The sequence below is a fragment of the Salvelinus alpinus genome, chromosome 29, assembly GCF_045679555.1.
Source record: "Salvelinus alpinus chromosome 29, SLU_Salpinus.1, whole genome shotgun sequence".
Classification (NCBI taxonomy): domain Eukaryota; kingdom Metazoa; phylum Chordata; class Actinopteri; order Salmoniformes; family Salmonidae; genus Salvelinus; species Salvelinus alpinus.
In genome coordinates, this window is record NC_092114.1 from 14,323,436 (window position 1) to 14,337,876 (window position 14,441).

Consider the following 14,441-nt stretch of genomic DNA (forward strand, 5'->3'; position numbering starts at 1 on the left):
AGCTGCTGTCTTGACAACAGGAACTAATGGGGATCCATAATAAACTCCAGGAAGAGTAGCTGCTGCCCTGGCAGGAACTAATGGGGATCCATAACAAACCCCAGGAAGAGTATCTGCTGCCTTGGCAGGAACTAATGGGGATCCATAATAAACCCCAGGAAGAGTAGCTGCTGCCTTGGCAGGAACTAATGGGGATCCATAATAAACCCCAGGAAGAGTAGCTGCTGCCTTGGCAGGAACTAATGGGGATCCTAATAAACCCCAGGAAGAGTATCTGCTGCCTTGGCAACAGGAACTAATGGGGATCCATAATAAACCCCAGGAAGAGTAGCTGCTGCCTTGGCAGGAACTAATGGGGATCCATAATAAACCCCAGGAAGAGTAGATGCTGTCTTGACAGGAACTAATGGGGATCCATAATAAACTCCAGGAAGAGTAGCTGCTGCCCTGGCAGGAACTAACGGGGATCCATAACAAACCCCAGGAAGAGTAGCTGCTGCCTTGGCAGGAACTAATGGGGATCCATAATAAACCCCAGGAAGAGTATCTCCTGCCTTGGCAACAGGAACTATTGGGGATCCATAATAAACCCCAGGAAGAGTAGCTGCTGCCTTGGCAGGAACTAATGGGGATCCATAATAAACTCCAGGAAGAGTAGCTGCTGCCTTGGCAGGAACTAACGGGGATCCATAATAAACCCCAGTAGGAGTAGCTGCTGCCTTGGCAGGAACTAATGGGGATCCATAATAAACCCCAGGAAGAGTAGCTGCTGCTTTGACAGGAACTAATGGGGATCCATAATAAACCCCAGGAAGAGTAGCTGCTGCCTTGGCAGGAACTAATGGGGATCCATAATAAACCCCAGGAAGAGTATCTGCTGCCTTGGCAACAGGAACTAATGGGGATCCATAAAAAATACAAATACAAAACAGAACCATAACACACACATTTACTTTGTTGTTGATTTCATTTAATCCTAAACTTAGATGAATATACCAGAGATGTTTACTAAAAAGCACCAGAGATGTTTACTAAAAAGCACCAGAGATGTTTACTAAAAGCACCAGAGATGTTTACTAAAAGCACCAGAGATGTTTACTAAAAGCACCAGAGATGTTTACTAAAAGCACCAGAGATATTTACTAAAAGCACCAGAGATGTTTACTAAAAAGCACCAGAGATATTTACTAAAAGCACCAGAGATGTTTACTAAAAAGCACCAGAGATATTTACTAAAAGCACCAGAGATGTTTACTAAAAAGCACCAGAGATATTTACTAAAAGCACCAGAGATGTTTACTAAAAAGCACCAGAGATATTTACTAAAAGCACCAGAGATGTTTACTAAAAAGCACCAGAGATATTTACTAAAAGCACCAGAGATGTTTACTAAAAGCACCAGAGATGTTTACTAAAAGCACCAGAGATGTTTACTAAAAGCACCAGAGATGTTTACTAAAAGCACCAGAGATGTTTACTAAAAGCACCAGAGATGTTTACTAAAAGCACCAGAGATGTTTACTAAAAAGCACCAGAGATATTTACTAAAAGCACCAGAGATGTTTACTAAAAGCACCAGAGATGTTTACTAAAAGCACCAGAGATGTTTACTAAAAGCACCAGAGATGTTTACTAAAAGCACCAGAGATATTTACTAAAAGCACCAGAGATGTTTACTAAAAGCACCAGAGATGTTTACTAAAAGCACCAGAGATGTTTACTAAAAGCACCAGAGATGTTTACTAAAAGCACCAGAGATGTTTACTAAAAGCACCAGAGATGTTTACTAAAAGCACCAGAGATGTTTACTAAAAGCACCAGAGATATTTACTAAAAGCACCAGAGATGTTTACTAAAAGCACCAGAGATGTTTACTAAAAGCACCAGAGATGTTTACTAAAAGCACCAGAGATGTTTACTAAAAGCACCAGAGATATTTACTAAAAGCACCAGAGATGTTTACTAAAAGCACCAGAGATGTTTACTAAAAGCACCAGAGATGTTTACTAAAAGCACCAGAGATGTTTACTAAAAGCACCAGAGATATTTACTAAAAGCACCAGAGATGTTTACTAAAAGCACCAGAGATGTTTACTAAAAGCACCAGAGATGTTTACTAAAAGCACCAGAGATGTTTACTAAAAGCACCAGAGATGTTTACTAAAAGCACCAGAGATGTTTACTAAAAGCACCAGAGATGTTTACTAAAAGCACCAGAGATGTTTACTAAAAGCACCAGAGATGTTTACTAAAAGCACCAGAGATGTTTACTAAAAGCACCAGAGATGTTTACTAAAAGCACCAGAGATGTTTACTAAAAGCACCAGAGATGTTTACTAAAAGCACCAGAGATGTTTACTAAAAGCACCAGAGATGTTTACTAAAAGCACCAGATGTTTACTAAAAAGCACCAGATGTATACTGAAAAAAACCAGATGTATGCCACAAGATCAGTGAGTTAGCCAGCTGACTTCGAAAAAATTTACTTAGATATGTGTTTTCATTTGTTGAATCAATTAGATCCTGCCCATTTCCAGCTCATCTTTCCAAAATAGTTAGCTGGCTAACTCCTTGATCCTGCTTTGTGGTGTACCCCTCAGTTTCATCGACACACTCTGCTATAAATGCATATAGCCTACTCTCTATCTGAATCCCTGTTACTCACACATGGAGAGTACTGTGCCTCTAGTACACTGACGAGGATACTAGTCTTTCTCTCTCTCTCTCTCTGTATTTATCTCAATTAAATTAAAAAGGCTTTATTGGCATGGGAAACATATGTTTAAAGACAAGTGAAAAAGATAAAACAAAAGTGAAATAAACAATAAAAAATGTACAGTAAACGTTACTCACAAAAGTTTAAAAAGGAATAAAGACATTACAAATGTCATATTATGTATATATACAGTGTTGCAATGATGTACAAATGGTTAAAGTACAAAGTACACAAGGGAAAATAACACAATACCCCATAATGACAAAAGTGAAAACGGGTCAATTATTAATTTTGCATATTTATGGGTTGTATTTACAATGGTGTTTGTTCTTCACTGGTTGCCCTTTTCTTGTGGCAACAGGTCACAAATCTTGCTGCTGTGATGGCACACTGTGGTATTTCACCCAATAGATATGGGAGTTTATCAAAATTGGATTTGTTTTCCAATTCTTTGTGGGTCTGTGTAATCTGAGGGAAATATGTGTCTCTAATATGGTCATACATTTGGCAGGAGGTTAGGAAGTGCAACTCAGTTTCTACCTCATTTTGTGGGCAGTGTGCACATAGCCTGTCTTCTCTTGAGAGCCAGGTCTGCCTATGGCGGCCTTTCTCAATAGCTAGGCTATGCTCACTGAGTCTGTACATAGTCAAAGCTTTCCTTAGTTTTGGGTCAGTCACAGTGGTCAGGTATTCTGCCACTATGTACTCTCTGTTTAGGGACCAAATAGCATTCTAGTTCTCAGTTTTTTGGTAAATTCTTTCCCATGTGTCAAGTAATTATCTTTTTGTTTTCTCATGATTTGGTTGGGTCTAATTGTGTTGCGTTCCTGTCCAACTTGCTTAGGGGGCTCTTCTCCAAGTTAATTTCTCTGTGGGTGATAGCTTTGTTTTGGAAAGTTTGGGAATTACTTGATTTTAGGTGGTTGTAGAATTTAACGGCTCTTTTCTAAATTTTGATATTTAGCGGGTATCGGCCTAATTCTAAAGACTGTTGACATCCAGTGGAAGCGATAGGAACTACAAGAAGGTCCCTTAGAAATCTGGATTCCCAATGAAAATCCATTGAAAAGAAAGTGACCTAAAAAAAAAAAAATCTGAATGGTTTGTCCTCGGGGTTTTGCCTGCCAAATAAGTTCTGTTATACTCAGACATGATTCAAACAGTTTTAGAAACTTCAGAGTGGTTTTCTATCCAATACTAATAATAATATGCATATATTAGCATCTGGGACTGAGTAGGAGGCAGTTTACTCTGGGCAGGCTTTTCATCCAAACGTGAAAATGATGCCCCCTATCCTAGAGAAGTTAAAGAGTATAGCCAATTTTAGGTCTGTATAGTTTATCTTTTCATTTAGGATACCATCTCTCTCTCTCCCTCTATCCATCCCTCCATCCCCCTCTTCTCTCTCCCCCTCTCCCTCCTCACTCTCTCTCTCCCTCTATCCATCCCCCTCCTCACTCTCTCTCTCCCTCTATCCATCCCCCTCCTCTCTCTCTCTTTCTCTCCCTCTATCCACCCCCCTCCTCTCTCTCTCCCTCTATCCTTCTCTCCATCCCCCTCACTCTCTCTCTCCCTCTCTCCCTCTATCCATCCCTCCATCCCCCTCCTCTCTCTCCCTCTATCCATCCCCCTCCTCACTCTCTCTCCCTCTATCCATCCCTCTCCTCACTCTCTCTCTCCCTCTCTCCCTCTATCCATCCCTCCATCCCCCTCATCTCGCCCACTCTCCCTTTCTCTCTCTCTCTTTCTCTCCCTCTCAGGTGTGATCCTCCTGTTCTGTCGTCAGTATGACATCATCAAAGACAACGAACCCAACAACAAGGACAAAGCCAAGACCTCGTCCGAATGCAGTACGCCCGAACACCCACAGGGAGGCCTACTGCGTAGCAACCTCTGAAACCAGCCCCCCACAGTCCACTCAGCTACATGGCAATAACCTCTAGTCCTATTCCTTAGGACAGGTGAGACGACACAGCCAACCAGAACCCCTCACACCTAGGGCTCGATCCTGATTCTCCACACTGAAGTGTTTACTTGCACACGCCCTTGCTATGAATTTAACAAATGATAGAGATTCCCTCCAGCTAATTCTTACACAAATCCATGACGGACAGTATTGCAAGTGCACACTTTTGAGAAAAGTGTGGAGAATCGGGACACGGCCCTGGAATCCTCTAAAACCTTCACCTGCACCACCAAATAGTGGAGTCTGAATGCTTTTCATAACTGACCTGTCTATTTCTAACTGTTTCTCACACACAGATCCTGAGACCAACAGAAGCCATTCTCAGACTCCCCTGAAACCATTCAGAACCCTCCTTGCAACAACAGAAACAGACCAGGACTAATACTAAGACCAGAATGTAACCCAGGACGCATTGTATAAAGCCACGACCAGAGTCAGACAAAAAAACAGTTGTCTTTGAAGCAAACAGAACTTGTTCATTGCCACACTCTTTTGAATTCGGGGAGCCCCTTTTGAATTCGGGGAGCCCCTTTTGAATTCGGGGAGCCCCTGGATCCTGGAAACCGTGTGGCCAATTGATTGAAAATGGCCGACAATGGATCCAAAAAGGACACCGGTCAATATCTTGAACCTGGATCACCAACTGTCTGAATGACAGTATGTACCATCCGTTTGGAAACATTTGGAAACGTTGGCACATATTGAACACGACCCCTGGTTTCAGAGTAGCCTGACTGACATCCATGAGGACGGGATGTGTTTGTTTGGTTCCGAGCGAGAGGCCGGGCATGTCGTCCGCAACATGACGATCACCACGACGATGATGATGAGCTCTCCAGCTCCGAGCTAAGACTCCTGACACCATCTCCTCCACCAATCAGCACCTCAAAGACTACAGCACAGACCCCGCCTTCCCGAACATTCTATTCCCAGCGTAATGATCTACGTCACAATGCCTGCTTTGCTATTGTTGCCAATGAGACCTGCCCACGTTGCTGGTAGTTCAAATGTAAACAACAACAAAAAACATGACTCATGGAACTCTGAGGTCATCCCATTGTTTACTAAAGGGAAATATAGGTATATCTGTCTATTTTGCCAAATATCTCGCAATATGTTTATTTCTATTTTTCAAATACGACACCATTTTAAACATTACAATTTCCTCTTTCTAATTATGTAAGGCTGGGTAGCGTACTCCTTTGTCAAACGCTAGCCCCAAAAATACCTTTTGTCCTTGGAACGCTGAGCTCACCCCATTGTTTTCCTATGGAGAGACATGCTGGTATATTTCGCCAGATATCTCGCAATGTGTATATTTAGATTTTTTTCAAGTCGGACACCATTTTAAATCAGGATAATCTCCTCTTTCTAATTACACAAGTTTGGGCAGCGTACTCTACTGACATCGATTGCTAGACCAGAAATAGTCAAAAGTTGCAATTTCTTCCCTACTTCCTCATTATGGAAGACATGAGCACACTTGGCACCATCGAGGTGCAGATGTTTACTTTCTACACTAGTTACTTTTCAGTTTGGTCCTAAGAAAAGATTGTAGTGGTAAAATAGTAAGAGATACATATATTGGTGCCATTTAGATGGAATTGATTTCTAAGCGTCACTCCAGTCAACAGGCTCTGCGAACGTTCGACTCCATTCATTTGCTATTGGCTCGCGTTAGTGTTCCAGCTTAGCAACGTTCTTCTGACATTTCTTTCAGCTTTGGGTGAATTTTGACTCGTTCTATTGTCCAGCCTACCCCTAGACGTTGATCGTGGCTCACATTAGGAATTCCCTCACTAGTGTTAAGGGTTAGGATCGAGGGGAGAGGAAGCTGATCCTAGATCTGTAGTTAGTTGAAATGTAACCCCCCCCGGAGCACAGGAATACACCTAAGCATTAAGGCCCTGTCCAGAAACAGGTTCTACCATCTACCCCCTGGACACGTGGCGATCTGAGCCTGTATTCAGAAAGCGTCTCACAATAGGAGTGCTGAACGAAGATCAGTTGTACCTTTCAGATCGTAATATAAAAGGATACATGGGACACGGGGGGGGGGGAACTGATCCGAGATCAGCACTCCTACTCTGAGACTCCATATGAAGAGAGAGGATTGGACAGTTGTGAAACAATATGAAAAGTTCCACCTAGCCTATCAGACGGCACGGTGAAGTTATGATCATATTTCTTAAACCTATCAAATCATTTCAGATCTCAACATGTGTCTAGGTGGAAGGGGCTAGTCTCTCTTTCTCCCTCCCTCCCTCTCTCTCTCTCTCCCTCCCTCTCTCCAAAACATATGTTAACATTGCCAAAGCAAGTGAAATAGAAAATAAACAAAAAATTAAATAAACAATACAAATGAACATTAAACATAACACTGACAGAAGTTCCAAAAGAATAAAGACATTACAAATGTCATATTATGTCGATATACAGTGTTGTAATGACGTGCAAATAGTTAAAGTACAAAACTAATTTATAATGTATTTACAATGGTGTTTGTTATTCACTGGTTGCCCTTTTCTTGTGGCAACAGGTCACAAATCTTGCTGCTGAGATGGCACACTGTGGTATTTCACCCAGTAGATATGGGAGTTTATAAATTATTATTATTATAGTTTGCTTAGTTTTTTTGTAAATTCTTTCCAATGTGTCAAGTATTTATCTTTTTGTTTTCTCATGATTTGGTTGGGTCTAATTGTGTTGCTGTCCTGGGGCCCTGTGAGGTCTGTTTGTGTTTGTGAACAGAGCCCCAGGATCAGCTTACTTAGGGGACTCTTCTCCAGGTTAATCTCTCTGTAGGTGATGGCTTTGTTATGGAAGGTTTAGGAATCACTTCCTTTTAGGTGGTTGTAGAATTTAACGGCTCTTTTATGGATTTTGATCATTAGTGGGTGTCGGCCTAATTCTGCTCTGCATGCATTATTTGGTGTTTTACGTTGTACACGGAGGATATTTTTGCAGAATTCTGCATGCAGTCTCAATTTGGTGTTTGTCCCATGTTGTGAATTCTTGGTTGGTGAGCGGACCCCAGACCTCACAACCATGAAGGCCAATGGGTTCTATAACTGATTCAAGTATTTTAGCCAGATCCTAATTGGTATGTTGAATTTTATGTTCCTTTTGATGGCATAGAAGGCCCTTCTTGCCTTGTCTCTCAGATCGTTCACAGCTTTGTGGAAATTACCTGTGGCGCTGATGTTTAGGCCGAGGTATGTATAGTATTTTTGTGTGCTCTAGGGAAACGGTGTCTAGATGGAATTTGTATTTGTGGTCCTGAACCTTTTTTGGAACACCATTATTTTACTGTCAGGGCCCCAATCTGACAGAATCTGTACAGAATATCTAGGTGCTGCTGTAGGCCCTCATTGTATGGGGACAGAAGCACCAGCAAACAGTAGACATTTGACTTCAGATCATAGTCTCTCTCTCCCTCTCTATCTCAATTAAATTTCAATTTAAGGGCTTTATTGGCATGGGAAACATATATTAACATTTCTCTCTCCCCCACAACTCTCTCTCCCCATCCCCACCCCCCCTCTCTCTCACCCTCTCTCCCTCCCTCTGTCCCTCCCTCCCTCTGTCTCTCTGTCTCTGCATGACTATGCTCAGCAGCAGTTCAAGGTGAAAATCACATACAGTATCAGAGAGAGAGAGAATGAGGGGGAAGAGATGCTGTAGATGCCCGAGAGAGAGAGAGAGAGAGAGAGAGAGAGAGAGAGAGAGAGAGAGAGAGAGAGAGAGAGAGAGAGAGAGAGAGAGAGAGAGAGAGAGAGAGACAGAGACAGAGACAGAGACAGAGACAGACAGAGAGAGACAGAGAGAGACAGAGAGAGACAGAGAGAGAGAGAGAGACCCTTCCCCCTAGATACTTGTTGAGATCTGTTCACAGAGTTCATGATGAGTTAATGATGAGTTAATGTTTTATGTAAAACCATCAAGTCTTGAAGCATTTTGATGTCTATAACACACAACCTTCATGAAGTTATACTATTTCTATGACAATAATATACATGAAATAACTGTCAAATTACGTATTCAAATACAAGAAAATAATACATATCTGATATTTTCAATCACAGTGGTTTGATGTTGATGTTTTATCTACAGTGGGTTTGTTGATGAGCAAGGACATATTTTGTGTGTGTGTGTGTGTGTGTGTGTGTGTGTGTGTGTGTGTGTGTGTGTGTGTGTGTGTGTGTGTGTGTGTGTGTGTGTGTGTGTGTGTGTGTGTGTGTGTGTGTGTGTGTGTGTGTGTGTGTGTGTGTGTGTGTGTGTGTGTGTGTATACAAACATTGCATGTTCGTTTGTTTGACACCCCATATTTGTACTGTTGTTTCTCTACAGTGAGATGACCAGCGTTGTTGACTGTGAGGGGAACTTATTGGGCACGGTGCATATTGGGTATCCATCACTGCTGTTGTCATGGATGCAGGTCTGGCCGGCCGTGCCAATCCAGGCAGCCTTGAGGTCCGGCCAGACCTGCATCCATCACCACACAATAAAACATGTCCCTCCCCCCTGAGTGCTCAATGGAACCAAAAGCAGAAATGAGCTTTACTGTACAGCGAGGCAGAACTGCAGATTTCACTGAGACACCCTGGGATACACTGAGACACACTAAGATACACTGGGGCATACTGAGACACACTGGGACACACTGGGACACACTGGGGCATACTGGGACACACTGAGACACACTGAGACACACTGGGACATACTGAGACACACTGAGGCACACTGAGGCACACTGGGGCACACTGGGGCACACTGGGGCACACTGGGACACACTGGGGACACACTGGGGACACACTGGGGCACAGAGACACACTGAGACACACTGGGACACACTGAGACACACTGAGACACACTGAGACACACTGGGACATACTGAGACACACTGAGGCACACTGAGGCACACTGGGGCACACTGGGGCACACTGGGGCACACTGGGGACACACTGGGGACACACTGGGACACACTGGGGCAAACTGGGGCACACTGAAACACACTGGGACACACTGGGGCATACACTGGGACACACTGAGACACACTGGGGACACTGGGGGACACTGAGACACACTGGGACACACTGGGACACACTGGGACACACTGGGGACACACTGGGACACACTGGGGCAAACTGGGGCACACTGAAACACACTGGGACACACTGGGGCATACACTGGGACACACTGAGACACACTGGGGACACTGGGGGACACTGAGACACACTGGGACACACTGGGGGACACTGAGACACACTGGGGGACACTGGGACACATTGGGACACACTGGGACACTGCGGCACACTGGGGCACACTGGGGGACACTGAGCCACACTGACACACACTGTGGCACACTGGTGGACACTGGGGGACACTGGTGGACACTGGGGGACACTGAGCCACACTGACACACACTGGGGCACACTGGGACACACTGGGGCACACAGACACACTGAGACACACTGGGGCACACTAAGACACACTGGGGGACACAGACTGGCACACACCCACCCATAGTGGTATCATACTGAATGATATCAAGCCCCTGAGATTACACAGTTCACTTCAAATTAACATGGGACACAAGTGATAATGGAAAATCTCGATGACACTGATGAAAATTAAGACTTTCACAAAATATTAAAATAATGACAAAAGGTTTATATATTGGCTTCAAATGAAGCTACAACAAAACTTGGAATGTTTTCAGATTTCTATAAAATATGTCATATAATTAATTCCAATATAAGTGAAATAATTTTCCTTCCAACAAATACTATGTCTAAAAGCCGCTGTTCTGTGTTTGAATGGTGTGGGCGTATACCGGTCAAGAAAAATATGAATGACGTGTAAACAGCTGATTGGCCAGCTCAGCCAATGAGCCAATAAGATGTCTCGGACAAAAACATGACGTCATCCTCCATGAGGAAATAGCAAGCATTTTAACGGTCTGTTTGAGATCAAGTTTGAGTTGGGGTTTTTAAGTGTTTTTTCTCAAAATGTGTCCTTTGGCCACAAATACAGATGTACGATCTTAATTTGAGCCAATTTACTACAGCAGGAAAATGTGGATTATAAATTTAGGCCCATTTTTGTAGGGGAAAATCATATCTGAAATTTTAAAGTGGAAGTTATAAACTTCAGAAGCCTTTTTAAACCTCAAATACACTACAAGTTTTACATTTCCTACATTGTAGACAAGTTCTACTGCAATACGGTGATCAAATGAAGATCCTACATCTGTAATATGACGAGTCAACAACATTATTTTGGTATGAGATAACAGGTTAAGTGTTTTTTAAAATGTGACATTTTCACTGGACAGTTACGTTAAATGTCAAGGAAGGAAAGCTCAATATTCTCTGCCTGTCTGTCACTCAAGTGGAGATCAGACCATGGCATCAGTGAGACTGTAAGCCTGTGTTGCTTTCATTCCTCTGTCTGCTCCATCGAGTCTAACTGCCCTTTTCAATCCCCCTCTTTCTCCTCTCTCTCTAAAATCTCCCTCCGTCATTTCACCATGCAGCCACAGCCCTGTGTTGTCAGAATGTCTAGAGGAAAAGAGCCGTGTCAAATCAATGGTGTTTCCTTCCATCATCGCACTCATTCAATACATTCTACGTAAAGTGCATTTTGCCATGTATTAGATAGGAAAATGGAGTTATGGATTTGTTTTAGTCTTTTAAAATGTATTCAACTCTAGGGACTTCCACATACACAGTGTATTCCAACCATTATTAATGAAGTAGTCCTCATGTATTGAACGTAACAGCAGTTTAGTTTAGGTTTTTTTCTCCTGAAGAATATCAATCAATTCAAATGCTGCAACTTTGGTCCTGGAGGTCTGCATTGTGTGCAGGTTTTTGTTCCACCCCAGTGCTAAAACATCCACTTATCCAGACCAGAATATGTTTAATCGTGTGTGTTAGTGCTGGGCTTGAACAAAATCATGCACACACCAACTCTCCCGGACCAAAGATTCTTACCGCTGCTACTCTTAATCAACTCAAAGTGAAGACCATTCAGGCTTCAGCTTGATGTTGTGTTTCTCTAATCAACTCAAAGTCAAAACCATTCAGACTTCAGCTTGATGTTGAGTTTCTCTAATCAACTCAAAGTCAAGACCCATTCAGACTTCAGCTTGATGTTGTGTTTCTCTGGAGAATCAGATCTAGGACAGGGTCATAGCTCCTAAAGCTCTTCAGTACCAGAAGCAAGGTACACTAGCTGTAGGGTGGATATTAAAGCTCTGATAGGAGGAGGATGAAGGGACAGAGAGGTGTAGTTTGGTCCACCGCTCCTGTTCAGCCACATCCAGATGACTACTGAGCCACACACGTTCTGTTCTGTATTCAGACAGTGTGAAGAGGACTCTGGAGAGTTGAGGGTAGTCAGACAGTGTGAATAGGACTCTGGAGAGTTGAGGGTAGTCAGACAGTGTGAATAGGACTCTGGAGAGGTGAGGGTATTCAGACAGTGTGAATAGGACTCTGGAGAGGTGAGGGTATTCAGACAGTGTGAATAGGACTCTGGAGAGGTGAGGGTATTCAGACAGTGTGAAGAGGACTCTGGAGAGGTGAGGGTATTCAGACAGTGTGAATAGGACTCTTGAGAGGTGAGGGTATTCAGACAGTGTGAAGGGGACTCTGGAGAGGTGAGGGTATTCAGACAGTGTGAATAGGACTCTGGAGAGGTGAGGGTATTCAGACAGTGTGAATAGGACTCTGGAGAGGTGAGGGTATTCAGACAGTGTGAAGAGGACTCTGGAGAGGCTGAGGTTATTCAGACAGTGTGAAGAGGACTCTGGAGAGGCTGAGAGTATTCAGACAGTGTGAAGAGGACTCTGGAGAGGTGAGGGTATTCAGACAGTGTGAAGAGGACTCTGGAGAGGTGAGGGTATTCAGACAGTGTGAAGAGGACTCTGGAGAGTTGAGGGTATTCAGACAGTGTGAAGAGGACTCTGGAGAGTTGAGAGACACAAGGGTGAGCACGCAAACAGATAAACACACGTTTTCACACACACTCTGGTAGACTTGCGCCCTCTCTCTTACACACACACACACACTCTGTCCCTGACTGATCCCCGGGGCTGATTTTTGACAAGTGGTTGTGACAAGATTACTTAACCCTCTGCATTATTTACCAGTGACTTGCCTCAAAGGGACATTTTTATCCTCTAACTTTAAGATTTGAAATGATGTGTTTTCTTGCTCTCTGGCACACACACTCTGCCAGGAGACTGTAGCAATCCTTTATAGATGAATAGTGACCAGCCACACCTTGACCTTAACACACTCGCTGGGTGGCATATTGATCACAGGAGATCGGTGGCACCTTCATTGGGGAAGACGGGCACGTGCTAAACGGCTGGAGCGGAATGGTGCCAACATCAAACAATAAGGTGCTTGATGCCATCCTGTTCCAGCCGTTACGAGCCGTCCTCCCCTCAGCAGCCTCCACTGACGTGGATATTATTGTTGTCTGTATGGTGTGCAACACACACCTATAATGTATGGAGTACACGTTACTGGTATTTTCTCAGCTGCACAGTCCCGTAGGTAAAAGGTGTAAGGATTTGGTATAGTATAAAGGTCAGATGGCTTCCTCTATTCTGCTTCATTACGTTTTAGTCATTTGGCAGATGCTCTTATCCAGAGTGACTTACAGGAGCAATAAGGTTTGAGTGTCTCGCTCAAGGGCACATAGACAAGATTTTTCACCTCATTGGAGGAAAAGGGATTCGAACCAGCGACCTTTCGGGTTACCGGACCAACGCTCTTAACCGCTAGGCTACCTGCCGCAGGATTTTCATTTTAAAATTACCTACACTGAACAAAAATATAAGATGCAATATGTAAAGAGTTTCATGAGCTGAAATAAAAAAGAACCCAGAAATGTTTCATGAGCTGAAATAAAAAAAATCACAGAAATGTATTTTTTTTTTTTTTGTACAAATTTGTTTACATCCATGTTAGTGAGCATTTCTCCTTTGCCTAGATAATCCATCCACCTGACAGGTGTGGCATATCAAGAAGCTGATTGAACAGCATGATTACACAGTTGCACCTTGTGCTGGGGACAATACAAGACCACTCTAAAATGTGCAGTTTTGTCACACATCTCAATGCCAAAGATGTCTCTAGTTTTAAGGGCACATGCAATTGGCCATTCCTGCAGTCAGCATGCCACCAGAGCTGTTGCCAGAGAATTGAATGTTCATTTCTCTACCATAAGCTGCCTCCAAGTTCGTTTTAGAGAATTTGGCAGTACGTCCCACCTGCCTCACAAGCACAGACCACGTGTAACCACGCCAGCCCAGGACCTCCACATCCGGCTTAATCAACAACATTGGGGGGCTTGGTGCTGAGGAGTATTTCTGTCTGTAATAAAGCCTTTTTGTTGGGAAAAACTCATTCTGATTATCTGGGCCTGACTCCCCAGTGGGTGGGGCCTATGCCCTCCAAGCCCACCAATGGCTGCACCCCTGCCCAGTCATGTGAAATGCATAGATTAGGGCTTAATGAATTTATTTCAATTTAACGATTTCCGTATATGAATTGTAAATTGGGAAAAAAAGTATTTGAAATTGTTGGATGTTACATTTATATACGTTTTCAAAATAATTCCCAATGGGCATGCATTATATCATACTAGTGTTGTCAGTTCAGTGATGGAGAGGAGGGAGGAAAGGAGGGAGGAGAGAAGAAAGGAAGCCATTGACGATTATTGACATGTAGCCAGCGGTGG

The 14,441-nt window shown here is 43.3% G+C and overlaps 1 protein-coding gene across 1 annotated transcript in view; it reads left to right on the top strand.

The window, feature by feature from the left end:
• Window positions 1-8,761, top strand: part of LOC139559094 (fibronectin type III domain-containing protein 5b-like) — a 36,346-nt gene extending 27,585 nt beyond the window's left edge. The window contains exons 5-6 of the mRNA XM_071374797.1: window positions 4,477-4,677; window positions 4,979-8,761. Of these exons, the coding sequence (XP_071230898.1) occupies window positions 4,477-4,613 (137 nt within the window). The 3' untranslated portion in view covers window positions 4,614-4,677; window positions 4,979-8,761. The remainder of the gene's footprint in view (window positions 1-4,476; window positions 4,678-4,978) is intronic.
• Window positions 8,762-14,441: the final 5,680 nt, after the last annotated feature.